At 50.5% G+C, this 24498-nt stretch overlaps 1 protein-coding gene and 1 long non-coding RNA gene across 6 annotated transcripts in view; one reads left to right on the forward strand and one right to left on the reverse strand.

Annotated features, from left to right (window-relative positions):
• NECAB1 (N-terminal EF-hand calcium binding protein 1) overlaps positions 1-24498 on the reverse strand; it is a 108883-nt gene that overhangs the window by 64816 nt on the left and 19569 nt on the right. The window contains exons 1-3 of one of the 3 annotated variants that reach the window (XM_088799326.1): positions 14202-14410; positions 6457-6481; positions 1277-1385 (exon numbers count right to left, since the gene is read on the reverse strand). In XM_088799326.1, coding sequence (XP_088655452.1) covers positions 1277-1385; positions 6457-6481; positions 14202-14321 — 254 coding nt within the window. In that variant the 5' untranslated portion in view covers positions 14322-14410. Of the gene's footprint in view, positions 1-1276; positions 1386-6456; positions 6482-14201; positions 14411-24498 lie in introns of those variants that run through there. The other 2 variants (XM_019726236.3, XM_019726238.3) reach the window with 2 other exon arrangements.
• LOC141568545 (uncharacterized) lies at positions 13366-24480 on the forward strand. Of its 3 annotated transcripts, none has more exons than XR_012491689.2 (5): positions 13366-13996; positions 16024-16352; positions 16462-17764; positions 20708-21366; positions 24121-24480. It is a non-coding gene; the product is annotated as an uncharacterized LOC141568545 (long non-coding RNA). The 3 variants fall into 3 exon arrangements; XR_012491688.2 differs by having other exon boundaries at positions 16504-17764; XR_012491690.2 differs by having other exon boundaries at positions 13366-13712; positions 16504-17764.

Genomic DNA, 24498 nt, shown 5'->3' on the forward strand with positions numbered 1-24498 from the left:
GACATTTTGACAGGCTCCCAATCTCCTGTGTGTCTAGGTCTTTCGCCTCCGATGGGAATACTCCCCCATCTCTTCCTTTACCTAATTGGTTTCTACTCTACCATAAAGACTCAGCTCCTGGCTACCTAATCCTGCCAAACTGAGCTAAAACTCCCATCCCGCAGTGCCGTGAGTAGCCCCAGCCCCAGCATTTGTGATATCATTTAGAAATGACCAGGGGGTGGGTCTGCTGCCCTTGAACTGTCAGCTGGCCCTGGCACTTGCCAGGGACCCGACTGCCTGGACTTGTTAAACAGAATAGAACGTCTGACACCGTTATCTGCTAACACTGCTCTGACAACAAAACCCGAAGCCACGTATTTCACAGGAATCCAAAACCCTAAGAGAAGACAAGAAACTTACCAAATAGTCTTTTTAAAATATTCATCTGCTTGAGTAAAGGGAATTTTATTTTTCACTGTTTCTTACTAGCTTGTTGCAGGCAAATGCCTACACAGATGTAGCCCCAGAGCATTTTCCTGGCACACCTGCTCTCTGACGGGGACCAAGTCCACGCTCTGCCTAAAGGGACACAGTGACTGCTCCAGCAGCAGACACAGGCTGGGTCCCTGGGCATGGCTGGCACGGTGCATTTCCACATTACAGTTCTGTGAGCACGACTGGCACAAATAACGTGATTTGGTTCGCTACCCAAGTCAAGTAGCAGCACGTTTCTACTGTCCTACATCCTATATTCCTATGTTTTATGTGACGTGTAGTAAGAACACAGCAGCACCTGTATCAAAGCTGTGCTCATGCAGGACAGTCTGCACGTGGACAGTAAACGGAACAGACAATCACCGGGTGCACCGGTCACTCTGAGGAGCTCTGGGTCCTGCGCTGCCGGCGCTTGCAGGGGCCGTGACAGAGTGAGCAGTGGGAATGAGCCCGACTGCTGCAAGAAGAGTGGCCCGAGCACCGGGGTTACATGCAGCACACTGAGCGGAGACCTAAAGAACGAGGCGGGACTCGACTTGCATACTAAGGACTGATCAGAATGAGTTGTCCATGTGTTTGTTTCACATTTGCACACTCTGAAACTCCGTTAGGAGCACACCCGACCCAAGATTAGTGTTTTCCGGCTGGTACTCGTTTTCAGAGCACACAGTTGTCACACAGGGGGTGCCTCAGAAGTGCGCCCCGGAGCACGACGGGTGTACCCACACCCCCTGCCTCGCCATGCTGTGCACTCGCTCCCACGCCCCCCGGGCACAGACCCCGGATGAAAGCTCCTTACTTGGTGTTGTGGGTGTCAATGGTGTGGAAGAGCGTGTGTAATTCTTCTCCACTCAGAAGCCCATCGGCAAAGTAGGCCTTGAATTCTTCAAAGGACAATTTTCCATCATCTGAAATGTTAAGGACAAGCAGAAGAGATCACTTTAACCTGTACACTCTTTTACCTTTTAATTTTTAAAACTTTGCGCAAACGCTTGTGCAGGTTTATTTGTGTACGTACACACCCGTATTCAAGAAGAAAGAACAACTCGAGGTGTGAACAAGAAAAATCACTTCCTATGTCTTCATAGCAAATAGACTGCAGATGTATTCACCCTGACGAAACATGTCTGTGTGGTTCGGGGTATTTTGGGTTCAGTTATTCACATGGCAAACACATTTAACAAGCTATGTAACTGGCCATACCAAACAGATATCCACACAACCGAAGAAAAGCTCAAGACAGTCGATTATTTAGGAGTTTTGCCTTCATATACAGGACCTCGCAGGCTGCAGAATAAATAACAGGTGTTTTACAACTGCACACGGATGACTAGCCATCACCATGTGGCGGTCAGAATTGTCACAATAGCCCAACACAGGTGTGCGGTCCTTTCTTCTTTAACAAACAAGCACTTCTTAAACCAAACAAATTTTACCTCTTGTGAGACACACAAGTCTAATACAGAGGGCGTCTAGTAGGAGAGACAATGCACAGACGTGGGCCCACGTATGACACACACAGGACACAGTGAGTGCCACCAGAGACACGCTTGGGAGCCTGTGGTATAGGGGACCCGACAAGAATGCTAAGCAAAAGGATCTCGGTAGCTATATTAACTGCAAACAAAATAGACTTCAAAACAAGGAAAATGACCAGGGATAAAGAGGGGGACTGCCTAATTATAAAGGGGTCGGTTCTCCCAGAGGACAATAATTCCAAGTGTGTATGTACCTAACAACAGAGCATCGATGTACATGAGGCAAATACTGACAGACGTGAGAAGGGAAATAGACAAACCAACTACTATAGCTGGAGACTTCAACGCTCCTCTTAGTAGTCAATGGAGTCGACTGAAGAGTTCAGGGATCCCGGGGAGGGATCCGCATGGGACAGAACGCTTAGCTGTGTTAGAAGTGTTTGCACCAGCCTCAGTGGAGGGAGGGAGGGTGGGCGACTGGAAATGAGTGGTCTGCACTAAGGGAAAGGGGCTGTGCTGAGCGGGACTCGGTGGTTGGGGACGTCCCCACGGGTGTGTGTGACACAGCCTGGGCTGTACATGTGTGCTGGGGTGACAGTATGTAAATGGTGGCTCTCACTGTTGGAGGGAGAGGTTATGAGAGCAAAGGGAGGAGGTGCAGTGACCACAGGGTGACGGTGAACCCTCTGAGTGTCAGTGTGAACTCACGTTTCCTGAAGCAGGGACACACGGGCACACAGACGCAGCTACGGAAACGTGCATGCACACGCCCGCCTGAGCATTCACACGTGCTTCCGTCTCCATCAGCTAAGGGAGCGCAGAAGCAGCGATGACACCCCAGCAGCGAAGAGCATGCATATCACCCACATCTTGGCTTCCAATACCACCCCCCAAGAGCAAAGGCCAGGGCTCCTTGGAGAAGCGGCTAATTGTGGGATGGAGGCAGCAATTATAGAACATGGGCCTGAAAATTTTACGGAGCCAGAAAGTAAGGAAGCGCTGCAAAGCTCTCCGTGCCAGGATTGATTAGAGTGTAGAATTGTTTTCTAATTTGCATTCTGTCCTGTCGAGAGTTGGAACTTACATCTGACTGCAGATGCTCAGCCATAATGCTGCATGCGTCCTGCATCCAGAGGGAATAAAGAAGCTGAGTATATTGCAAAGAGAAAGGGAAAGAACGCAGAGTCTGGGTCCCAGAGAACGCTGTAGGTAGAAGCCTGTTAGGCAGACACCTGCCCATCGGCCACGGGACCAGGCTCTGACGCCTGGGCCGTTGGCTGCCCATGGCAGCCAGACCATGGCCTCAGTGATTTGAATCTGGATTTTCTGTTTCTTTCTGTGACAACTGATATGCCCAGCTCTGTAAAGATAAGAATTTTCGCACTTTTCTGCTTTTGGCAGAAAAGCAACACACTTATGAGGTGAAACTGCTTTCCAATTTTAGAAAAAAAACTGTACTGTGGAAATAGAACATTTGTTTTCCTTTATTTTGTTAAAAAGTCTTTAGTCAGAACTTGCAGTCACACCTTCCTACACAGTGCATGGGTAATCAGCCGCTTCTTCCAATAGGGTCATTGTTGGGGCACACGAGTGCGGGTGTGTGCACATGTGTGAGCGTGTGTGCGGGCATGAGTGTGTGCGTGCATGTATGAGTGTGTGCATACCTGCGTGTGCGATGGATCCTTCTTACTAGTAAGATTTTGTGTTAACTCTTAAGCAAATTTTACAAATGCCAGTGCATCACTTCCATTTTCATTCCACCTGCATATGACGGAGCTTCCTCAGGAGCCGCATTTCTAGGTTTCGTTCTGCTCCTTGGGTCAGAGCGCTCACATCTCCCGAAAGCAATCCTATGTTGAGGTTCACCTTTCAGTTTAGGACCCTAGACTGCAAGTTAAAAACAACAACCCAACTCAAACACCGGTCCAAGACGCCACGTTAGAGCCGATCACTACCCATGTGTTTCTCCCGTTCCAGCAGCTTCGTTCATGTCAGACAGACCCCAAAGCTACACGGACTCTGGCGCCAGCTACTATCATATTGCGGATGGCCTCGTACTCCGTTGTCATCCAGCAGCAGTTCTGCAGCCCAGGGGTTGTCATACGAGGCTCTGTCCCCCAGAGAACAAGTACATGGGGCAGCTGGTTGTCTGCAGACACAGAACGTGAGGGACAAAGGGTACAGTAGGGGGATTTTATGCCGGTATCGTCTCACATTCGATCACCCACTTCCTTTCCCAATTGTGCATGTATGTGTGGTAAACACTAAACTCCACTGACACAGAAATTACTGGAATGTCACCAACTGACTCCGACAGCCAAGGTAGCACAACACAAAAAGAGCTCAAGCTTTGAGTAACAGTGACAACATGCACCCCAACAGCAGCACCCCAAGCTCGTGCCAGGCACTGCCCCGGGGCCCTGGTGTATCGACCTCAGGTATTGTTCGTAATAACCCACAGCCGGGGTACACGTCCTTATCTCCACGGGCTGGAGGAGAAACCTGAGGTGCCGTCTGCTACTTGCCCAGCGCCACAAAGCTACGAGGTGGCACAGCTGCCTGGCTCTGCCCTCCCTTCGCGTCCGTCACAGTGAGAACGAGGGAGAAGAGAAGCAGGACAAATGGGGGGAGCGAGTGGGCAGACGGAAAGGAAGGGGAACTGGGGTGGAATGTCCTTCCTCCTTCCCGATTCATTAAGCGGGCATCCACGGGGCACCTCTGCTGGCTGCACAGTGTCTACCTTAGCATAGGCTCCGTGCCCTGGAGGCACGTCTGGCCTGAGGCTGAGTCTCCAGTTCTCACCTGAGGACCACGCTCCAGGCAGCCAAGTGTGGAGAGCAGGGCAGTGGGCGCAGGGGCAGGGGAACCTCCCCAGACAAGGGCCCCGAGCAGGGGTGGAGCTGGCTGAGCACGGTCAAAGCAGGGATCAGCCCGCAGAGGGTGTCAGAGAAGAAGCCCAAGTGCTTCCAGGGGTGCAGACGTGGGTGAGCAGCAGGCAGGCCGCTCTTGGGCACTGGGAGGGGAGCAGGGAGGAGGCGGGAGAGGAAGCGTGGGGCTGAGCACAACTGCCCGGGACTCCCGGCGCCCGTGTGCCCCCCACAGAGCACCGTACGAAGCGGCCACAAAACCCACTCATCATGCGAACTGGTGTTATTGTGACCGTGGGGCATGATGGGGGCTGCCAAAGGGAAAGCTCTGAAGGAGAGAAGACAGATAGACACAAAGGTAAGAGTGGCCCTCAGCCAGAGCCTCGGGGTCCAAGAACGGGGTGTGGCCTGAGAGACTTAGCGGGAGGGGGACATGAGGCATTTCTGAGGCAGTCCGTGGGGACAGACCGACTGCCCAGCGGGGTTTTTGGGCTGGATACTGGGCATCTGCCTGACGAGCCAAGATGACGGCATCGCTGTCTGTCTTCAAAATCAGTCAGGTGGTACAAGTGAAATAAACACCCCTTTGAACTGATGACACACCAACCACTGCAACACAGTTTGCAAAGACATTTTGGTGCCCAGACACCGTTAAACAAGATCAGGACGTGGGACCCTGTTTCGTTGCTCCTTCTGCTGTGTGGAACGGCATGTGGTACCATCAAGCTTTCCTTGGTTGGCTGCTAATGGCAAACTGGACTATAACGTGTCTACACTGTCAGAGCTGCACTCTGCCTGTAGTCTCTCCTTACAGGTAAGAAACTGGATTTCAAGAAAAGGAAAGAACTCTTTTTATCATAAATATGTCCAGAAACACTTGTCAACAATATGGGTGTAGAGTGTACTTCTACCCCAGCAGCACAATAAACCCAGTAAGCTCTGCGTGGAACTTACAAATTCCACTTACAAATTCGACCGCATCGAATTACAAAATTCGAGGTGGAATAAGGAGCCGGGTACTGCGGGACAGCAGCACTTCGGGAAGGCAGCGCCTAAACTGCGTCTCGTGGCTGCTGTTCCTCTGTGTGTGTAGGTGATCACGCCCAGCGCACACTCCTGAAACGGGAGCGCTGTGCAGGGGCTGTGAATGGGGAGGGCGCTGGGTGTGCCTGCGGGCGCCGTCTCAGAATGTGGCCACCCCCACGGCCATGACCGGAGGTCCCTGTGGAGAGCCTGGACTTTGGTGCCACACAGACCTGGGCTCAAATCTCAGCTCTGTATCTTATTAACGCTGAGACATGCAGGCAAATGCCTGTTATATAGTAGATACTCAACCAACAGAAGCTGCTATTCCTTTCTCATTAATTTAAAGCATAAGAAGGAAAAGCCAGAGCTACGATGGCTCCTCACTTCACAGGCATAAATTCCACCTTCCTGCCAAATGTAAATGCCAGTGTCACCCATTTCACGAGGGTCTGGACGTGCCATGAATGTGCCTAAAACTCCTCCTGGGACAAGAAGCTGACATTGTATGTGTCAACATCTTGAGTTCTCCCCTTTTCCGTGTTATTCTTCATAAGGAGATCTAAAAGGTAAGTGACTAATTAACAGAAACTGTAGATTTTTGGTCTTACCATTTTTGTCTGCTCTCCTCAGTATCTGGAAAAGAAAAAGGAAACATTTTATCACCATTTTTTGTAAGTAATGCAGTAAGCATTATACTGACACATAATTTACCCATTATTATATAAAAGAATTTCCAATTAGAAATGAAGGTTTCCCAATTGAGATCTGTCTTCATAATAGTCAAAACCTGGAAACCGCCCAGATGCCCACAAACCAGTGAAGGGGCACACAGTGGTGGGAGTGCCCACACGTGGTGGGCACCGTGAGAGCTGGAATGGAACCTGCTCCTGACACACAGCGACTGGGATGGGCCACCAAATAACTGTCCTAAGCAAGAAACCAGACACAAAAGAATATCGGCCATACGATTCCATGTCTACAAAATTCTAGAAAATGCAAAGCAATCTACAGCGACAGCAACAGATGAGGGTGGCGCAGGCCATGGGGAAACTCTCTGGAGTGGCAGATCCATTTCTTATCTTGATTGTGATAATGGCTTCGTGGGCGTAAAATATGTAAAAACTCATTAACTTTCACTTTCAATATGTGCGATTTACTGTAAGTCAATCATATCTCAGTAGAACTGGGGATGAACAGAAAGTAAAAGAGAAAAACCAACTGTGGGTAAATAGGTGTCCATACTGTAAGAACTTCTGTGCATTATATTTTCTTGAACTGATTTTAAATTCTCTTTGGTGGCTATAAACCACTTAGTAATCCAGCATCTTTGGTAATGATTTCTAATTTGCTTCTGAGACAGCCATCACTCCTCCACTTGGGGCCTATGAGCCCCAGGGCTGGGCAGAGCCATTGGGCCTGGCAGACATGGGTCACATCTCCTGGCCACAGTGACTACTCAGCCCCGAGCACAGTGAGCCAGTGAGTGACAGGCCCAAATGACAGTTCTGTCTGAGCTGCCAAGAGAGATACACTTTCTCTTTTGCTGACTTAGAATGTAGGAGGAGACAGGTGAGGAATTGCTGTCAGCCTTTCTGCTGTTGCATAAGTCATGGCAGAACTGTGTCACCCAAAAGCAAGTGTTGAAGTCCTCGCCCCCAGGAACTGTGCCTGTGACCTTGCTTGGAAACAGGCTTTGCTGATGTAATCAAAGTCAGATAAGGTCTTACTGAATTGGGGTGGGTCCTAATCCCAGTGACTGGTGACATAAGAAGAGACTCAGAGATGCAGACACAGAGAAGAAAGCCCCCCCATGTGATGTTGGAGGCAGGTAGGGAGGGGTGCAGCTGACAGACAATGGAAGGGAGGACTGACGGCCAATCCCAGAGTCAGGAGAGGCACTGATTTTCCCCTGGGGTCCCCCCACACCTTCATCTCACCTCTCTAGCCTCCAGAACGGAGAGGATGCCACCTGCACGGAGTACGTTACTACAGCAGACCCAGACATTCATACAACATACGTCCTGGAAACAAACAACATTCGAGGACGCAGTATGCAGACCCTGAGAGAAACTGAATCCTGATGACAAGCTCTGCCTTGACCAAGCCGTCAGACTTTTCATTACAGGAAGCTACACATTATTACTTTTGTAAAATCTCAAGATAGTTTGGGTTACTTTTCTATTAGAAACAATCAAATGAGCCCTGATACTGTATACTGATAGAAAAAATGTGGGTAACATCTTACACAGTTACGAGGTCGGACAATTAAGTTCGCGAACTTGTTGCTAACCTTTTCTGATACCAGAGGGATTATTCATTATGAATTTGTACCAACTGGACAAACAGTAACCAAGTTTACTATTTATAAGTGCTGAAAAGGCTGCGTGAAAAACTTAGACGACCTGAACTTTTCGCCAACAATTCATGGCTCTTGCATCACGACAATGCACCAGCTCACATGGCACTGTCTGTGAGGGAGTTTTTAGCCAGCAAACAAATAACTGTATTGGAACACCCTCCCTAACTCACCTGATCTGGCCCCCAATGACTTCTTTCTTTACCCGAAGATAAAGGAAATATGGAAAGGAAGACATTTTGATGACATTCAGGACATCAAGGATGATATGATGACAGCTCTGATGGCCATTCCAGAAAAAGAGTTCCCAAATTGCTTTGAAGGGTGGACTAGGCGCTGGCGTCGGTGCATAGCTTCCCAAGGGGAGGACTTCGAAGGTGACCATAGTGATATTCAGCAGTGAGGTATGTAGCACTTTTTCTAGAATGAGTTCGCGAATTTAATTGTCAGACCTCGTATGTCACATACAGACACACAGGAAGTGCCCGTTGATCATACTGAGGAGACACCTGAATCGCCTGAAAGGGGCCCCGGGACCTCTTGTCCAGAGCGGCACGTAGCTGTGCTTAAGTAACCAGAGCCACTCTGGTTCGGAGGTCGTCGCTTCCGGTGACAAGCTTGAAACATGAGTGACAGCTGTTATTCTGACAGGGTTTCCTGCCTTCTGCTTTCTGGTACAGAAACATCAGTCTCCTTTCCTTCTGTTGACTTCATAGACGTGAAGTACGCATAAGTCTCATCAGGTTACAATGTGTTTTTATGATAAAATATTGACATTATTACTAAAAATCTCACCTATAAAAATTTTCCAACAACAGGTATGTATCAGTTGTGTGCCTAAGAAGTTGGTCCCCTTTTATACCAAACATATGTAGTTATTGCAAGATGACTGCTTTCAATACCAAGAGCTTCTACCTAGGAGCAGAATGAGACACAAATTCTTTCTACCCCACAGAGGTAATTTCTAGAGATTTGGGGCGGGTCCATCTCTCCATCATAACTAGCTTCTTCCTCTTCTCTGAAACTAGGAAGCCCAGCAGAGTCAGGGAGATAAGCAGTGCAGGAACCTTCTGACATTTGATAAAACTTTATGATTCTATTTCAAGCTCTACTGTGTCCTTATGAGTTAGAAACGACTAGGAGAGGATAACCACACACCAGAGACCTGGACCCAGGACGTCCATCATCTCATCTCATAAAGAATGGTCTTCAGGGGTGGATGGGTGGCTCATTTGGTTAGAGCGTGAGCTCTGGGCAACGGGGCTGCTGGTTGGATTCCCACCTGGGCCTGCGAGCTGTGCCCTCCACAACTAGAATGAAGTCAATGAGCTGCCGCTCAGCTCCCGGGTGGCCAGACGGCACAGTTGGTTGGAGCGCGGGCTCTCAACCTCAAGGTTGCCAGTTCGACTCCCGCAAGTCATTGTTAGTTTCTGTGCCCCCTGCAACTAACAACCGCAACTGGACCTCGAGCTGAGCTGCACCCTCCATAAATAAGATTGAAAGGACAATAACTTGACTTGGAAAAGTCCCGGAAGTGCACACTGTTCCCCAATAAAGTCCTGTTCCCCTTCCCCAATAAAATCTTTAAAATAATGATCTTCAATAGCATTCAGCTCCTTAGAGATGAAATTAAGACATTGTTAAGATAATGCTTTGTAATTAAACATGAACAGAACTATTTCTGCTGCAAATCCTGCCTCTGAGCCCACAAACACACAGAAAACGCCCTGCAGATGAGAACTGCACTCGTTGCATCACACTACCACAGCAACCTAATCAGCTCATCTTACTGGCTGCTGTCACAAAACACATAGCACACAGATAAAAACATTATGGTCAGAAATAAAACTTAAAGGCTATGTTTTTGCAACAATTTAAGGATTTTCAAATAGCATCTTTTACCCCAGAAGTTATTTTTGGATGGTCTTGATTGAAATTCCTCATTTCTCATTTGACGTTATTAAAGGCAGGTGTTAAAATACAAATGTTACCTTGGAGGCATAGAAAATGGACACAACCACCATTACTGAGCCAGTGCTTGCTCAGGGCCTTCTACCACGTACCAGGAGAGAATCAGCAATGGAGCTAACAGGTCAGCCACTCAGTGGACTCCTGGAAAGTGAGTAAAGGTGAAGCGGGGAAGGGAAAGGTGAAGCTCAACCAGGAGGGCAGACCTAGGTGAGTCTGGGTGTATGGGGCTCGGTACCCAGCAGGTGGCTTTCCACCATGCCACCAGTCACCATGACACAGGGCGTGGGAAGCAGGCACTGAGAGATGGACGCAGAAACGCAGTCAACACATACGGTCTCATCGTCCCCATTCGCCCAGGTTAGGCCTTGTGTGGGGAAAGTTTCCAATGTGTGCTGACAGCGACACGACGTCTTCGTTATTTCTGCTGGTTCCTGAAACCAGCACAGTGATATCTGCCTTGCCAATTAGGGGAGACAATGGTGGGGTTAGTGGCCATTCTCCCTACTGGACGATCTCACAAATCATCAGCTGTGTCCTCTGCCAGACAGGGGGCCGGAACAGAATCAGTCACAGAACCACTGAATCTGGAAAACCGTTACTGCTCTGACAGAGCTCGGTCCGTGTCAGCTCTCACGCAGATAGGACCGTACACAGGCTTTGGGGTTAGGTATATTTGCAAGGAGAAACTGTGGCTCATTTTCACCCAGTCCCTGACTGCCAGGCGCTGTCTTTTGCTCACGGTGTACATGTGGGCTTGCTTGTTTGCAGGGAGGAACCGAAGACAAACGGTGAAGTCATCTCTCCTTTGCAACCTTCCACCCCACTTCTGCCTCACCACTTCCCTTCCAGTTAAAACCCAAGCTGGGAGAACTGGAAGAAGACAGTGGCGTCACCAGAGTAAAGTTGCAACAAACTTCATTTGGGAATTATCTTGCTTTTGGGGGTGAGGTGAAGGTTTGCTTTTCTCCCTTTGCACAGCAGTCGAGTTAATTAGTGGAACAGAGGGTCCCTGCTACACGGACTTGTTCTCTGTCCCCTGGAATGCAGCCACCTGGGAGAAGACAGTCACTGGTATCACAGGAAGACGGCCACGCAGCCCGTGCAGCTGCACGTATGCTGTGCACACACACAACCCCCGTCAGCACACGCATGTCCCTGACACCAGCCCTGGGTTCCCAAGCCCTGGCAGGTAACAGGAGCACTTAGGATGAGCTGCCACTCCATTCTGCCAGGTTTTGGAAAGAAAACCATACAAGTTAGATTCATACAGAAACAGCCTTTGTATTCATTTGTGGACTCGATCACTGTTGCTTATGCATCCACACGCTGACAGCTCCGGTTTATGTAACTCATTTCCTTTCTCCTCGAGGTTCTGTCCAATGGACTCTTATTCGCAGTAACCTTTGCATTAAGTATCGAACCCACTATTATTGCTGACTAGGAGATAGGGAAAATGAAACAAAAGCCAACAGTTATGGTAAATCCCTCTCTGAGTTTCGGACCTGTGGCTGGTCTCTAAGCAGCTGGACATGTCCCGTCATATCATTCACAGTGTCCTCAACAGCGGTTTGAATAATTTCTTAGTGGATTGACTGTTCCAGCAGCATTGGAATATAAACACTGGAAATCAAAAAGTTTTCCACAAATTTGGAAATCAGTCTCTGTGATGCAGAAGCTTCTAATTGGTTTCACTTCTGTTCCTCTTTGGAACAGGAATTTTCATCACCTACTTATTATAATCTGAACAGAATTCAAAAGGCAATCTTTCTTAGCATTGCTACTAGAATATATTAAAACTAATTAAATAAAATTATGTATTTATATTTCACATTTTAGTTTTTGCTAGAAGCAATATGGTCTGGAAATGAATAATTCAAAAATCCCTAAGTAACAAATCATTTTTCATGTCACATATTTCACCAGAGCAATAGATTTTTCACAAAATAACTTGGAGGAAAGTGTAAACAAAATCTTTTCTATTTGAAATAAAATCCAGTGCCTTTTTTGTGTGTGACTCTTGCGTTTTACAAGCAGGTCAGCACCTCACATGGCATCAGTTTTACACCATTACTGTTCAATTCTAGGAGGAGAACTAAGAAGACAAGGGTGGCCTATTTACACATACAAGCTCCTTCATGGCAAGGACTCACTGCTGCTCATTTACTGAGCCTGGGAACAATCGCGTATACATAGTAATTAAGGAGATTTCAATCTTCTCTCTTCCTTTGTTTAAAGTAGCAGTTTGAACAGGTGGGCCTAGGTTGGCATGTGAGCCAAAGAGGATGACTTTCCACCTACATGGCTTCAATCCATCATCAGCACAGTGGCACCAGGACTGTGCCAAGGCACAGGATGCACTTGATACCCAGGGGACAGAGTGAAGGCCAGGACAGAATGAATGGAGGGCCCGCTCGCCCTCTGTGAGTCAACCAACCTCATGACAGCTGAGCTGTGGCCCTCATGACCGACATTACTTGGGGGAGCCCTGACTCTATCCTTGAGGATATCCTCAGATGTGTTGTGTGCCTCGTCCTGTTGGTCCTGAACAGCAGGACTGCAGAGGAATGGAGCAGCAGTGAGACACAGGCCCCAATAGCATCACCTGATTGCCCCCAAGCCACACAGAGATGAGTGCTCTGAGGCTAGGACCCTACTGTCTTACCGTCCCACATCCTACAAGCGAACACTTCGGGTTCGGTGGGAAGAGGAGGGCCAACCTTCAATGCCTGGACCCCCAGCTGGAAGCGCAGGGTGATGAGGGGAGAAGGCTGCCAGGAGGCCCAGTGGAACCTTACGAATATCATTTTCCTTAGACCAGGACTAATTACTTATGCGGGCCAATTAAAACATGCCAGCTGACCCCTTCAAAATAAACCGGGAGGTCTCCTCCTCCCTCCCATTATCTCCATCATCTCTGCCTCCACAGTAGGATACGAACAATTGGATTTCCTGCTATTTTCATCTCTCCACAAACACATGTACTTGGCCTCTGGCCCCTGACCTGGATCCTAACAAGAAATGAGGACACAGAGAAGGGCAGAGGAGAGAGCACGCAGCACTCCTCAACGCTCTGCCTATTTTCCATCTGCCTAAAAATGAAGCAGCCAGAATTGTCCTCCACTGAGCCAGAAACTACCTGGGGGGACAGCATGATTGTGACAACTGAGGGGCTGAGAGAGCAAGGAGGGTGGGGGGGTGGGAGAAAGAGAGACTGAGCCTGCAGGCAACTGAGGGATTGGAAACCGCCAATCCTTAAGGCAGAGAAAAGAGCTGGGCAACAGGGTGGATAAAATAAAGAACAGAAACAGCAGGAAGGGAGAGTAAAGCAAAATTGAGAAACAAATAATAAAAAACCTCCAATAGAGCTAGGAACCACAGCATGAGGACAGCAAAACAGCGGAGAACAGAAAAGAAAGCATGAGAGAGACCAACCACTGTCAGAGAAATGGAGGGAGCCAGGGACAGGACCAAAGGGAGACCGGCAGGTGCGGAACGACGAAGATAATCACGACTTGCACAGGTGCCTGGAGAATACAGGTTTGAAAACGCAATGGGAGGGGCAGGGAAGGGTCATCATGAAAGAGAGACTGACCACCGCTCACAAAGGAAAACAAGTGTTGTCAAAGTGTCCCCGAGGGGGCCGGGGAGGCGGCGTGTCTGCCAGATTTCCCGTGTGTCGCCTTGGGGCGGCAAGGTGGGGGCTGCGCACCCACACCCGAGGCTCGTGGGGTCACTGGCCCTGCCCTCTTCCAACGCCCGGCTCACCCAATGGAGACTGCGCTTACAAATCGGAGCCGCCGAAACCCAGCCTGTTGGGACACGTGAGTTGCGCCCTTCGGCCGGCTGCAGCCCTGCTGCCGGGCTGGGACAGCCCCTCACAAGCTGCGGGGCAGGCACTGCTCCGGCGTGTCCCGGGCCCGGGGCGGGGGTGGGGGGGGGGGGGGAGGCAGGAGGCGGCGGTTCTGCTCAGCACCCGGGAGGTAGGAGGCTGGGGGCCCCGACCCAGCGCCTTCCGCCTGCACTTACGTCCAGGAAGATCGACATGCCCTTGGACAGCTGCAAGGCAGAGCTGAGCTCCTCCGAGGAGTCGCCGGAGGACGGCGGCGTCCCGCGGGCATCCTCCGTGCTCCCCGGGGCACCCTCCATCCTTGCAGCCCTGCCGCCCTCGCCGGTCTGCGGCTGCGGTCCGCTCGCAGAGCGTCGCTCGCGTCTCTCGGGCTGTGTCCCCGCCCCAGCTCCCGCCCCGCGCTCCCGGCGCCCCGACTCGCGCCCGCCCCCGCCTCGCTCGGGCTCCGTGTCCCCGCCAGTCCCTCTCCGGCTCCCGGTCCCCCGCCCCCGCGCTCTGACTCGGGGCCCCCCCAGCTCGGGTTCCCTCCCTGCGCTCAGCAGCGCGCTGTGCCCCTCACCGGGAGCACATCGGACCCGCGTGGCCGGACATGACCGCGAGGCCCCTGCCCATCCCCGACAGCCCCACGTGCCTCGAGGGAGGAGGCGGCACAGACAGAGGGGGACAGATGGAAGAGGGTTTATCCGGAGCAGCCAAAGCGCCGAGTAAAAACGCCCCCAGCTTAAAAGCAAAGTTGGCAAAAGCTGCATTTCATCCCTGGGACCTGACTGCCCCACCGTCCCCAAAAGCGGCTGGTTCCTGAATCCTGTCACTTAATGAGGGGCTCAGTGAGCAGGTGGTGAAACAACTCAGTTCCGGCCTCTTGGGGGCCTGGGTTCCAAACCTGCCCTCCTTACTTTGTTATCTTGTGATCTAGCAAGTTACCTTTAAGCCTGTTTTCCTCACCAGTAAAACGGTCCCAATGCGGGGGGCTTCGCTCAGAGGGTTCTTCCCTTCAGTGCATTAGTGCCATGGCTGGAGGCCGGTGCTGTGGACTCTGCAGAGGAAGCGCCAACATCGCTGGGGGTGTGGGGGTGTGGGGGTGACGTGTGAGATGGTCAGGTGGTGCTCCAGCAAGAAGTTCCTGAAGTCACCATGAAAGGGGCAGTCCCTGGCCATGCTTTAGAATTTAATCAGAGTAATTAGTCAGTATCTGATGGCTTCCACAGGGCTACAGAAACCATCACCTCACCTTTGGTCAGGAGAAACAGCCACTGTTTACTGAGCATCTATAATGTATGCGATGCACACCAGCAGCTATGGTGGTGACACCCCCCTGGACATCTGGGGGCCAGACAGGCCGCGGACCTCGGTGCCTGTGAGAACTGGTGGCGGGGGGCCAGATCTGATGCTGTGGTTTCCCGAGAAATGAGACAGGTCCCCAAACAGCCACAGCGCAGGAAGAATGGGAGTGCATTAGGCACAGAAAGAGTGCTGGGGGTTCTTAGGAGGGACAGTTTATGATCTGACGACTGATGGGACCAAGAGGGCTTGACACCGAGGTGGCATCTGAGGTGGAGCCGAACAGTTGGTAGGTCCTGCTCAGCTGTCAGACAGCGAAGGGAACAGCATGAGCAAAAGGTACAGCAAAGCAGAGGGAGTCTGTCCTTGCGCCACTGGGCATGTTCCTATCTCACAGCAGCCCAGTCCCCACCCCAGGGGTCCTGAATGGGCCGGGAAACTCAGCCCCTCCCACCCGTGATTCATAGACAGGACACACAGGGGATCCAGGCAGCGAGGCGAGGCCAGGAGGCACGTGGGCACAAAAGGACGGAAGGACAGGCTACCTTACACCTGTACGGCCCCCAGGGTGACCGCCTTCTTCACTGCTGCACCCAGTGTCTCCCTCCCGCACCCCAGGCCCAGCCCTACCTGCATGCTGGAACGACCAGGGTGTATGGCTAGGCCATGTGCCCCGAGGCTAGCTGTGCAAAAGGCCCCACAATTCCTCTTTGTCAGCAGAGTATTTGCCCCTGGATGCCCGGACTCCCCGTGGGAAACCTGATGCCCTGGCCCCTGCATGCTCTGAGGAAGCCCGAGCTACACGGAGAAGCGTGTGCAGGCACCCCGGCCACCAGCAGGGCCGAGCCTGAGTCCTCCCAGCACAAGCAGCAGAGTTGTGAGCACAGACACCTGTAGACAACAGCAGCACCTGGCTGTCTGCCACGCCCAGCCATCTTTGTCGTCTCTGCCAGGCCCCCAAACATCAGAGACACACTGTCATTCTGTCCCCTTCTGAATTCTGGAGCCACGAATACGGCCCTATGACACGACATCGCTGTTTCATAATGGTAAGTCTCGGAGTGGTTGGTTTTACAGCGGTAGACAACCAAAATAAGGGTGCACATTCCATGAGCATGCAGTGGGCCCTGGGCAGCAGTGTTCTCAAACCCTTCCCAGGTAACGTAAGCACCACTGAGCTGGTCTACACTGTGCGTACAGGACAGCAGAACAGTCCATCGGAAGACAGGCAGAGGCTACCGGGTGCAGACGCCTACGTCCAAGGTGCCGTGTGGGACTCCACTGGGTGAGGAGATGGAGACGTCACACTCAGCCAGGGCAGACTGCCTGGAGCTGTGCTTCAGGAGTATCGATCTGCCATCTCTGTGTGCTTTTCCCCGATTAACTGCAAATCTCCTGATCTGAACTGCTGGAGTAGGCGCTTCCGTCGATGCTGCTCATCAAAACACACAGCCACTTAAAACCAGACTGGCCAACTCATCACACGGATAGTAGTCATTCATTCAGTCACTCAGTCACTGAAGGAGCAGGATCAGAAAGAGGAGGAGGGGCGTCCTGGCCATGAACATCAAGCTTAGAAAATACAGTATCATTTGTTCTTGCCACCAGAGAGTGGATGGAATAGATTTTTCTGCAACAAGCACAGCATAAGTCTGGTCCCTGTAACTGTCCTGAAAGTGGTCATATTTTTATGCCAACCTCACGGTGACAAGAGCAGGTAATAAAGACGACGATCTCTGATTATAAATGAGAACGGGAATAATCAGTAGTCACCACTCAAAACCAGGGGCTGTTTGTAGCAAGTCAGTAAAAGCGCTCCTTTCACCTTTGCTGACTGAAATGACAATGTCTGTAGCTGGGGCTTTGCTTATTTCCTGGTTATTAGACAACCACCTAGTCATTAATTCTTCCCCGCTTTCAGCATAGCACCAGGGTACCACAGCTGACTTTTCTATGTAATGGAGACAGGACGCTCGGGGAGGCTCCATGGCCACAGACGGCGATTAGATCCCCGTTCACAGCCAAATCCAACAGGCTCTGCAGGGTGGCAACCAACCTCCTGCAGGTTCTCTTTTACTGTAGACAGCGTGCATTCTGAACAGCTGTTTTCTCTCAGTATCTCCCTGGAACGCAGAAGCCGTGCGGCCCATGTATTATGAGACACAGCTGGGAGACGGCCGGCTAGGGAGGAAGTGCATCTGCTTCCCAAGAGCCCAGAAAAGGAAAGAAGCATAATTCTCGATTCCAGCTCTCAGGTTTTGATAAGACTTTGACAGGAAGCTATTCAAGCATTTCAGAAGCTGACAACTGTGTGGGAATGTGCTGCCTGCAATCCCTCTCTGCTCGTGGGGGAACTGTGACCTCAGCCACTTCAGACAGCCAGGAATCTACCTGGTTTCCGTGTGTACAATCCTACAGCAGGCTCTCCTGTGGAGCCGTGACTCACCACCGCTCCCGGCAGGTGAGTGGACCCTTCCACTGCTTTGGTGCCTAAGCCTCAAGCCTCCCACCTCATCTAGGGACGTGTCCCCCAGGAGGGGTCCTGATCAGGGCAGGGGCACCTCCTCTGGGGGTGGCTCGAGGAGAGAGGGACCAAGGCTCAACGGAAAGGCGACTCTAAATTTGGATCAAGACCCCTGAAGGGAACTTGATTAATGGCAGCTGCAAAAGCAGCGTAGTGTCGAGGGGACACCACGCCAGTGGGCCCTGAAGTCCACAGTGTGATGGGGGCTGCGGCTGGGACTTCGGCAGCCTTGCCCTCCAAACTTCATCTCCAGCCTCCTGTCCACTTCCCGAGCGACCTGGCATCCTTCCCCAATTTCCTTTTCTGTTTTCCCTCAGTCAGGTTCTGTGTGTGAGGGTACATCTCATTCTGTTCTCTTAGCAAATTTCAATCACGTAACACAGTATTGTCCACTATACTCACCTCGTTCTGCGTCCGATCCTCAGACTTTATTCATCTACAGCTGAAAGCCTGTATCCTTTATGAGCTCTCCCTGTTTCTCCCTCACCCCCAGCCCCTGGCAACCACTTTTCTGCTTTCTGCTTCTATGAGTTCGACATTTTTTTTTTAAAGATCCCTCCTGTCAGTGATGCCGTGCAGTATTTGTCTTCTGTCCGGTTTATTTCACTTAGCGCAGCTACGCTATCACGGAGGGGGGCGTTCTTTCTTTCTCATGGCGAACACCATTGCTGTAGGTCTACACCACATTCTTTTATCCACTCAGCCACTGCCGACCAGCGTTCCACGTCCAGGCTACTGTGAACAACACTGTAATGAACGGGGGGTGGCGAGGGGGGGCAGCTCTCTTCCACACCCGGTTCTCATTTCCTCTGGATAAATACCCAGAAATGGGATGGCTGGACCGCACAGTAGTTCTATTTTCAGTTTTTGAGGAACCGCCATAGCTTAGCATCTCAGGGCCACACCGAGGCATGTTACTGAGCCTCTATTTTCTTAGCTTAGAGGAGGTCAGGTTAAAGAATACATGCACAACACTCACATGACACCGTGCGCGTAAGTAACGGCACAGAAGCGTGGCTTCCGTCACCACCCGCACGGCTCCTGGCGCTGCCCTTGGCACTCTGCCCAGAACACACAGACTCGGTAACCCGCCTGCCGGCCACTTGGTTGGGTTTTAAGAATCAGCCCAGACATTCCCCCCGCCCCCCGCCACCCCTGGAGCTGCACTGGGTTCCCCCCCCCTCCTTTCCATAGCACCCCCCACACCCTTCCATGTGCCTTAGCAGTGTTTTACAAGTAATTTTTTAGAATTCTCTCTGGAGGCCTGTCTGAACTCTCAGATGCTAGAGAGTACACACTGTAGTTCTCCTCTATGTCTTGTCTGGTAAATTGCTAGACACATGGTAGATACTCAATAAGTGTGGAATGAATGAACAACAGAAGGAAAGATTTATAAAACAGATTTATAAATAAATCTTATACAGAATATAGGAATCAGAGTAAGAGAATGAAGAATGTTAGCGCCTTCCTTGTCATAACATGCAATTACATGGATTGATGATAAAAAGACAGAGCGGAGGGGCCCGGAGAGCTGCAGGGAGAGCTGTTCTCAGGGCTGGGTCCCTGGCAGACTAAGCGTGTGCTCAGGGAACCTCAGCAGGGGCTCCCCCACCCCCAGAAGAGAGAACGTAAGCTTTGATGAACTTAGATACCATTTCACAAACATGAAATAGAGGAAACAGTTATTATAATTTTAATAAGCATCTACATTTTTTAAAACATCAGACTTGTAAGGAGGTGGGAGAGGCGATCTGACAGCTCTGTGTACATGACCCAGGGGTCTTATTCAGGCCCTAGAAAGAAGCGGCATCCCGTTCTGACTGGCCTCTTCATACAAATGTGGACATCTAGGGACCTCACAGACTTCTGGGGATGGGTCACCAATCCCTGGGGCTGACGTGAGGGAGTGCAGTGGGGGTGGGGAGGGTACAGAGGGAGTCCAATAAGGGAGCAGTCCTGAGCACCTGACATGGCGTCATCCCTTGGGACATCCCGTGGGCACATGGTGACGGGACCCACTGCTCCTGCTACTTGCCAGCCAACAAGACAAAGCCCTGCAACTGTGGCACATGCTTCCTCAGGATGTGACCCATGCCCTAAATCTACCTGCATTACATGCTCTTGTGTCCCCAGTACAGAGGACACAAGGGCCTGGGAACCAAGGTGCAGAAGTACAAGTGGCCCCAGTCACCATCATCCCCAGCGACCTTCTTGGGGAATTTGTGTTTCCCGCCTCTGTAACGAGGCTCTGTGGGAATAGAGACCCTGGTTCCCAGAAAGGGAATACTTCTGCCAAAGGACAGGGCAAGTCTCACTAAACAAAAAGCTATGGCTGCCACCTGTTTCCTTGGGATCATGGTTCCAACAGGCTAGCAGACGAACGAATGAAACGCCAAGTAATCATCACGAGGAGGTAGGACTGGTGTTATACGAGAGGCAAGGAGAAATGCACTTGGCACACACGGTGGCCACCGGGCAGCTCCAGGAACACTCCGTGCCCGGGTTTAACTGGAACGGGCCAATACAACACTGCTAGGGGCCTGGTAAGTCCTCAGGGCTGGGTCCACCAGCGGGCGAGCCACCTAGAGCAGCAGAAGTGTGAGCTGAGGGGGAGAGGAGCAGACACCAGTGGGACAGGACGGTGGGAATGGGTTTCAGTTGCTTCTTCTGGACCCAAGGCAGTAGTAGGGCTGTAGTTTGTCTCACTAAGCCTCTTCTGCTTTATCCAGAAATTGTGACCAAACTGAAGCCAGAAAAAGGTGAGGGTACAAGAAAACTCAACGCAAGAAGTAGGCAGAGTTGAGTGGTGTGAGGTGCGCCAGGGCCCAGAGTGGTGCTCTGCCTGATGCCCTGAGCCGGACCCGTGTGCCCATCTCCCAGGTGCTGCAGAAGCTGGCTGCTGACAGGCGTCTTCTGCAAGGCCGATGGGGGCCTCCTCACCTAGAGATGCCCACCATGGACCTGGTCCCTCTTTGAGGGTGGCTCATATCCAACGACTGACTCACATGAGCACACACCAGCCTCGCCCCCTTCCTGTGGAACAAGAACTGCACTCCAGCCCCTGTACTGCCGGAATCTCTCCCTCCCTGAGTGGTTTCTCCTGAGCACATCCTCTCTACACACCATTGGCATAAGTGTCCCCTTGTATCTGGGGAACCTTGCAGAAGACAACACACAAGCGTACTTTTCACAGTGTTACTAGACCAGCAGTCAGTGCTAGACTAGCAGATGACTGCATGCTGAACCTCAGATTCCGAGCTTGGGGAGCTAAATTCTTCTCAGACTGCGCTTGAGATGGTGCTAGAGACGAGAACGGGCTGAAAATGAAGGGCAGATGTGGCAGTGGGAAGTGTCGCTAGCTGTGAGGAGCAGACGGATACAAACACTGGGGGCTGCACCACAAGTTCAAGGCGGTCCACTTCTGCCGCGCAACCAGGCGTTAATCGCAGGCTGGACAGCGTGAGAAGGACGCAACAGCAGCTGCGTGGGGTGGACGGCCCTCCGGAGACCAGTTCCATGTCTGGGCCAAAGAGCTCAAGGTGGGTTCACTGTGTTTTGTAACGAGATCACACCACCCGCGTAATCCCACTGCATCCAGCCAGGCGATGCCTCACCACTGGGGACATCAGCCCAGTGACAGGTTTCTAGAAATGGTGTTAAATACACATCTGCTTAGTCAATGAACGAACCCAACTACCCTCAGTCACCGTGTGTGTGTGTGTGTGTGTGTGTGTGTGTGAAAGGCCGGGAGCCTGCTGCCCAGGCTGCATGACACCCAGAAAGCATCCTGAGTCCCGCTCGCTCGGGCAGGCAGAGGACACTCACCTCTTTCCAAAGCATATGGCGAAGGTTAATTAGTTAATTTCCTACAATTGTTCAGGGATAAAAATTGCTTTATAAGAATTAAGGACAGCTCGCTTTGTGCGTGCCATTCCTTCATACCTCTGAAGTCGAATGGAACTTGTTTATTGCTATAAGGAATAGTTACGGGAGTTGATATTGCATTTCTTTCTTACACTGTGTAAGGTGATTTTGCCGCTCAGGTCTTGTGCATCACACCACAAAGACGGGATCAGCGCTAAGTACTACTTGTTTGGGGCTCATTCAAGCCTGCAGACAAAGCCCATTCTCATTTAAAATGTGTAAAATGGAGCAGAGCTCACAGTCTTCCTCTACTGCATACCAGCTAGGAGGCTTGGGAAAATCAGCCAAACTCTGTGCCACAGTTTCCTCATCTGTCAGGAGGACACACCCCGGAACTAAATGATCCCATTCAGGTATAGACCGAGCAATGCAGGCGCACACTAATTACTGCTCTGTCACTGAGGGTGCAGCTACTAAGTTGAGAGGTCACGACTACTAAATGCGTAACCAAAATACTTGATTTGTGTCTCCCACTGTCCCCTTCAAATACTTTTGTTCAGTAGAAGCATTATTTTCCTGGGCCACTGCACAAGAGCTCCTGGCAAGCCTCCTAATTTTTCTGCTTATTCTTGGGTCACTTATGTCACAACACAATCTGAATTTGGCAATTACTGGGCCATTTCTGGAGTTAGAAATTGCATGTAGACCTTCTTTCCCAGCCAGAGCAGACCATGGCAGGATGGCCTCGGTTGGCTCTGGGGCCCTGGCCTTCAGCCATGAAGCCAGGCTCCCCAGGCTCTGGCCTTGGACCTTCAGGCCTGGAAAAGGTCTCCCACTCACAGGGAGCTGCTTCTTGAGGCCTAGAATCGGGCCCTGCAGGCATGGAATCTGTCCCTCTATATGTGGAATATCATTCAACAAGAACGGATCCGGTCTCCCTGACCCACAAGTGGGGCTCCATACATGGAACCTCCACCTCCAAGCAGGAACATGGTCGCACATGCAGGGAGCCGGGCCTCAGTGTGTGACATCTGTGCTTTCAGGACTGAGTCAGGTCTTCCAGATGTGGTCCTACCTTTCCCGGCATAAACCCTGCTCCTCCATAGGGGGCCCGGCCTGAAAGCCTGACCCCGGCCCTCTAGGCACGCACGCTGGCCCTGCAGGGCTCCACATGGTGGGGAGAGTCATTCCGGGATTGTCCAATGGGAGTGGTGTGCATTTCAGTTATGTTTTCTTAGCTTTGTGTTCTGGTTTTCTTCAGTTACTATGTAAATCAAAAGGAAGGAGAAATTTTCACAGGGAAAGGAATGGTTTCTTTAATCAGGAAAAAAAGAATTATAAATCGCATAGGCTGGTTTCTCATGTAGTCCTTTGAGGAAGAGTCCATGGTCTGGTGTGTAATTTCTCACTGCTATAGCTCTTGTGCCCTCTTCTGGTCTAAATAGAATTCAGCTATTAGAGAATGTCTAGCATCAGTGGTTAGTACCTTAATGTTATTCAGAAACTTTATTCATCTGGTTTATGATTCAAATATCTATTTGCATGTCAAAATAAAAATTTAAGTCAGCAGCCTAAAAATTTAGGATCAGATAAAGCAAGTTTAATGTAGCAGGAAGAGAACATTGAAAAAGCTTGTCAAAAGTAACCTCAGAGATAGATTGAAATAATATATTCTTAAATACATCTACATAATCCTAAAATACAGCATTAATATAGTTCTAAATATTGGTTTAGATACACTATAGAAAAACAGGATTTGGAATAAATTAAATGATGCCAAGTTTTTTAAAAAAGTGGACAGTGGCTGACTGGTCAGATTTAACTTACAAATGTAATATGTATACACACATATATATGTGTGTATATATGTGTCTATATGTATATGACTTGCATTGTTTTCTAAAGAATTTTAATAATTAGTGTCTACATATAAGATATGAAATGTTTAGCATTAAGATTTTATGGCATCTCTTAGAGAATTATAAGATTTGACTACTTTGGGTTAACATTCCCTAAGAGCCACACTGACGGGCCGAATGAGCGCTGAGTTAAATTAAGACTCACCCACATGCAGTCATAAAAAGAAATAAGGACGCTCGTGTGCAACAAAACAAATACACAGAAACATGTATTAGTGAGGTGTTTTTTTAAAAGATTTTATTGGGGAAGGGGAACAGGACTTTATTGGGGAACAGTGTGTACTTCCAGGACTTTTTTCCAAGTCAAGTTGTTGTCCTTTCAGTCTTAGTTGTGGAGGGTGCAGCTCAGCTCCAGGTCCAGTTGCTGTTTTCTAGTTGCAGGGGGCACAGCCCACCATCCCTTGCGGGAGTTGAACCAGCAACCTTGTGGTTGAGAGGACGCGCTCCAACCAACTGAGACATCCGGGAGCTCAGCGGCAGCTCAGCTCAACGTGCCGTGTTCAATTTTAGTTGCAGGGGGCGCTGCCCACCATCCCTTGCGGGACTCGAATTGAACTGGCAACCTTGTGGTTGAGAGCCCAATGGCCCATGTTGGAATCGAACCAGCAGCCTTCGGAATTAGGAGCACGGAGTTCCAACTGCCTGAGCCACCGGGACAGCCCTGTATTAGTGAGTTTTAAAAAAACTGCTGAAGACACAGAATACTATACAGAATACTGCAAGGAGCACGCTACCACTGGGTTAAAAGGAAACACTGAAGGCTGCATGTCTCCTGGGACATGCACAGACCAGGTCTGCAAGTGCACGAGGGAGGTTGTTAATACCTGAGGGAATGGTGTGTGTGTGTGGGCGGCGGGGCAGGATGGAAGAAGATTTGTTCACTTTCTA

The sequence above is a fragment of the Rhinolophus sinicus genome, chromosome 7 (assembly GCF_057876585.1).
Source record: "Rhinolophus sinicus isolate RSI-liver-muscle chromosome 7, RSI-T2T, whole genome shotgun sequence".
Taxonomy (NCBI): Eukaryota; Metazoa; Chordata; class Mammalia; order Chiroptera; family Rhinolophidae; genus Rhinolophus; species Rhinolophus sinicus.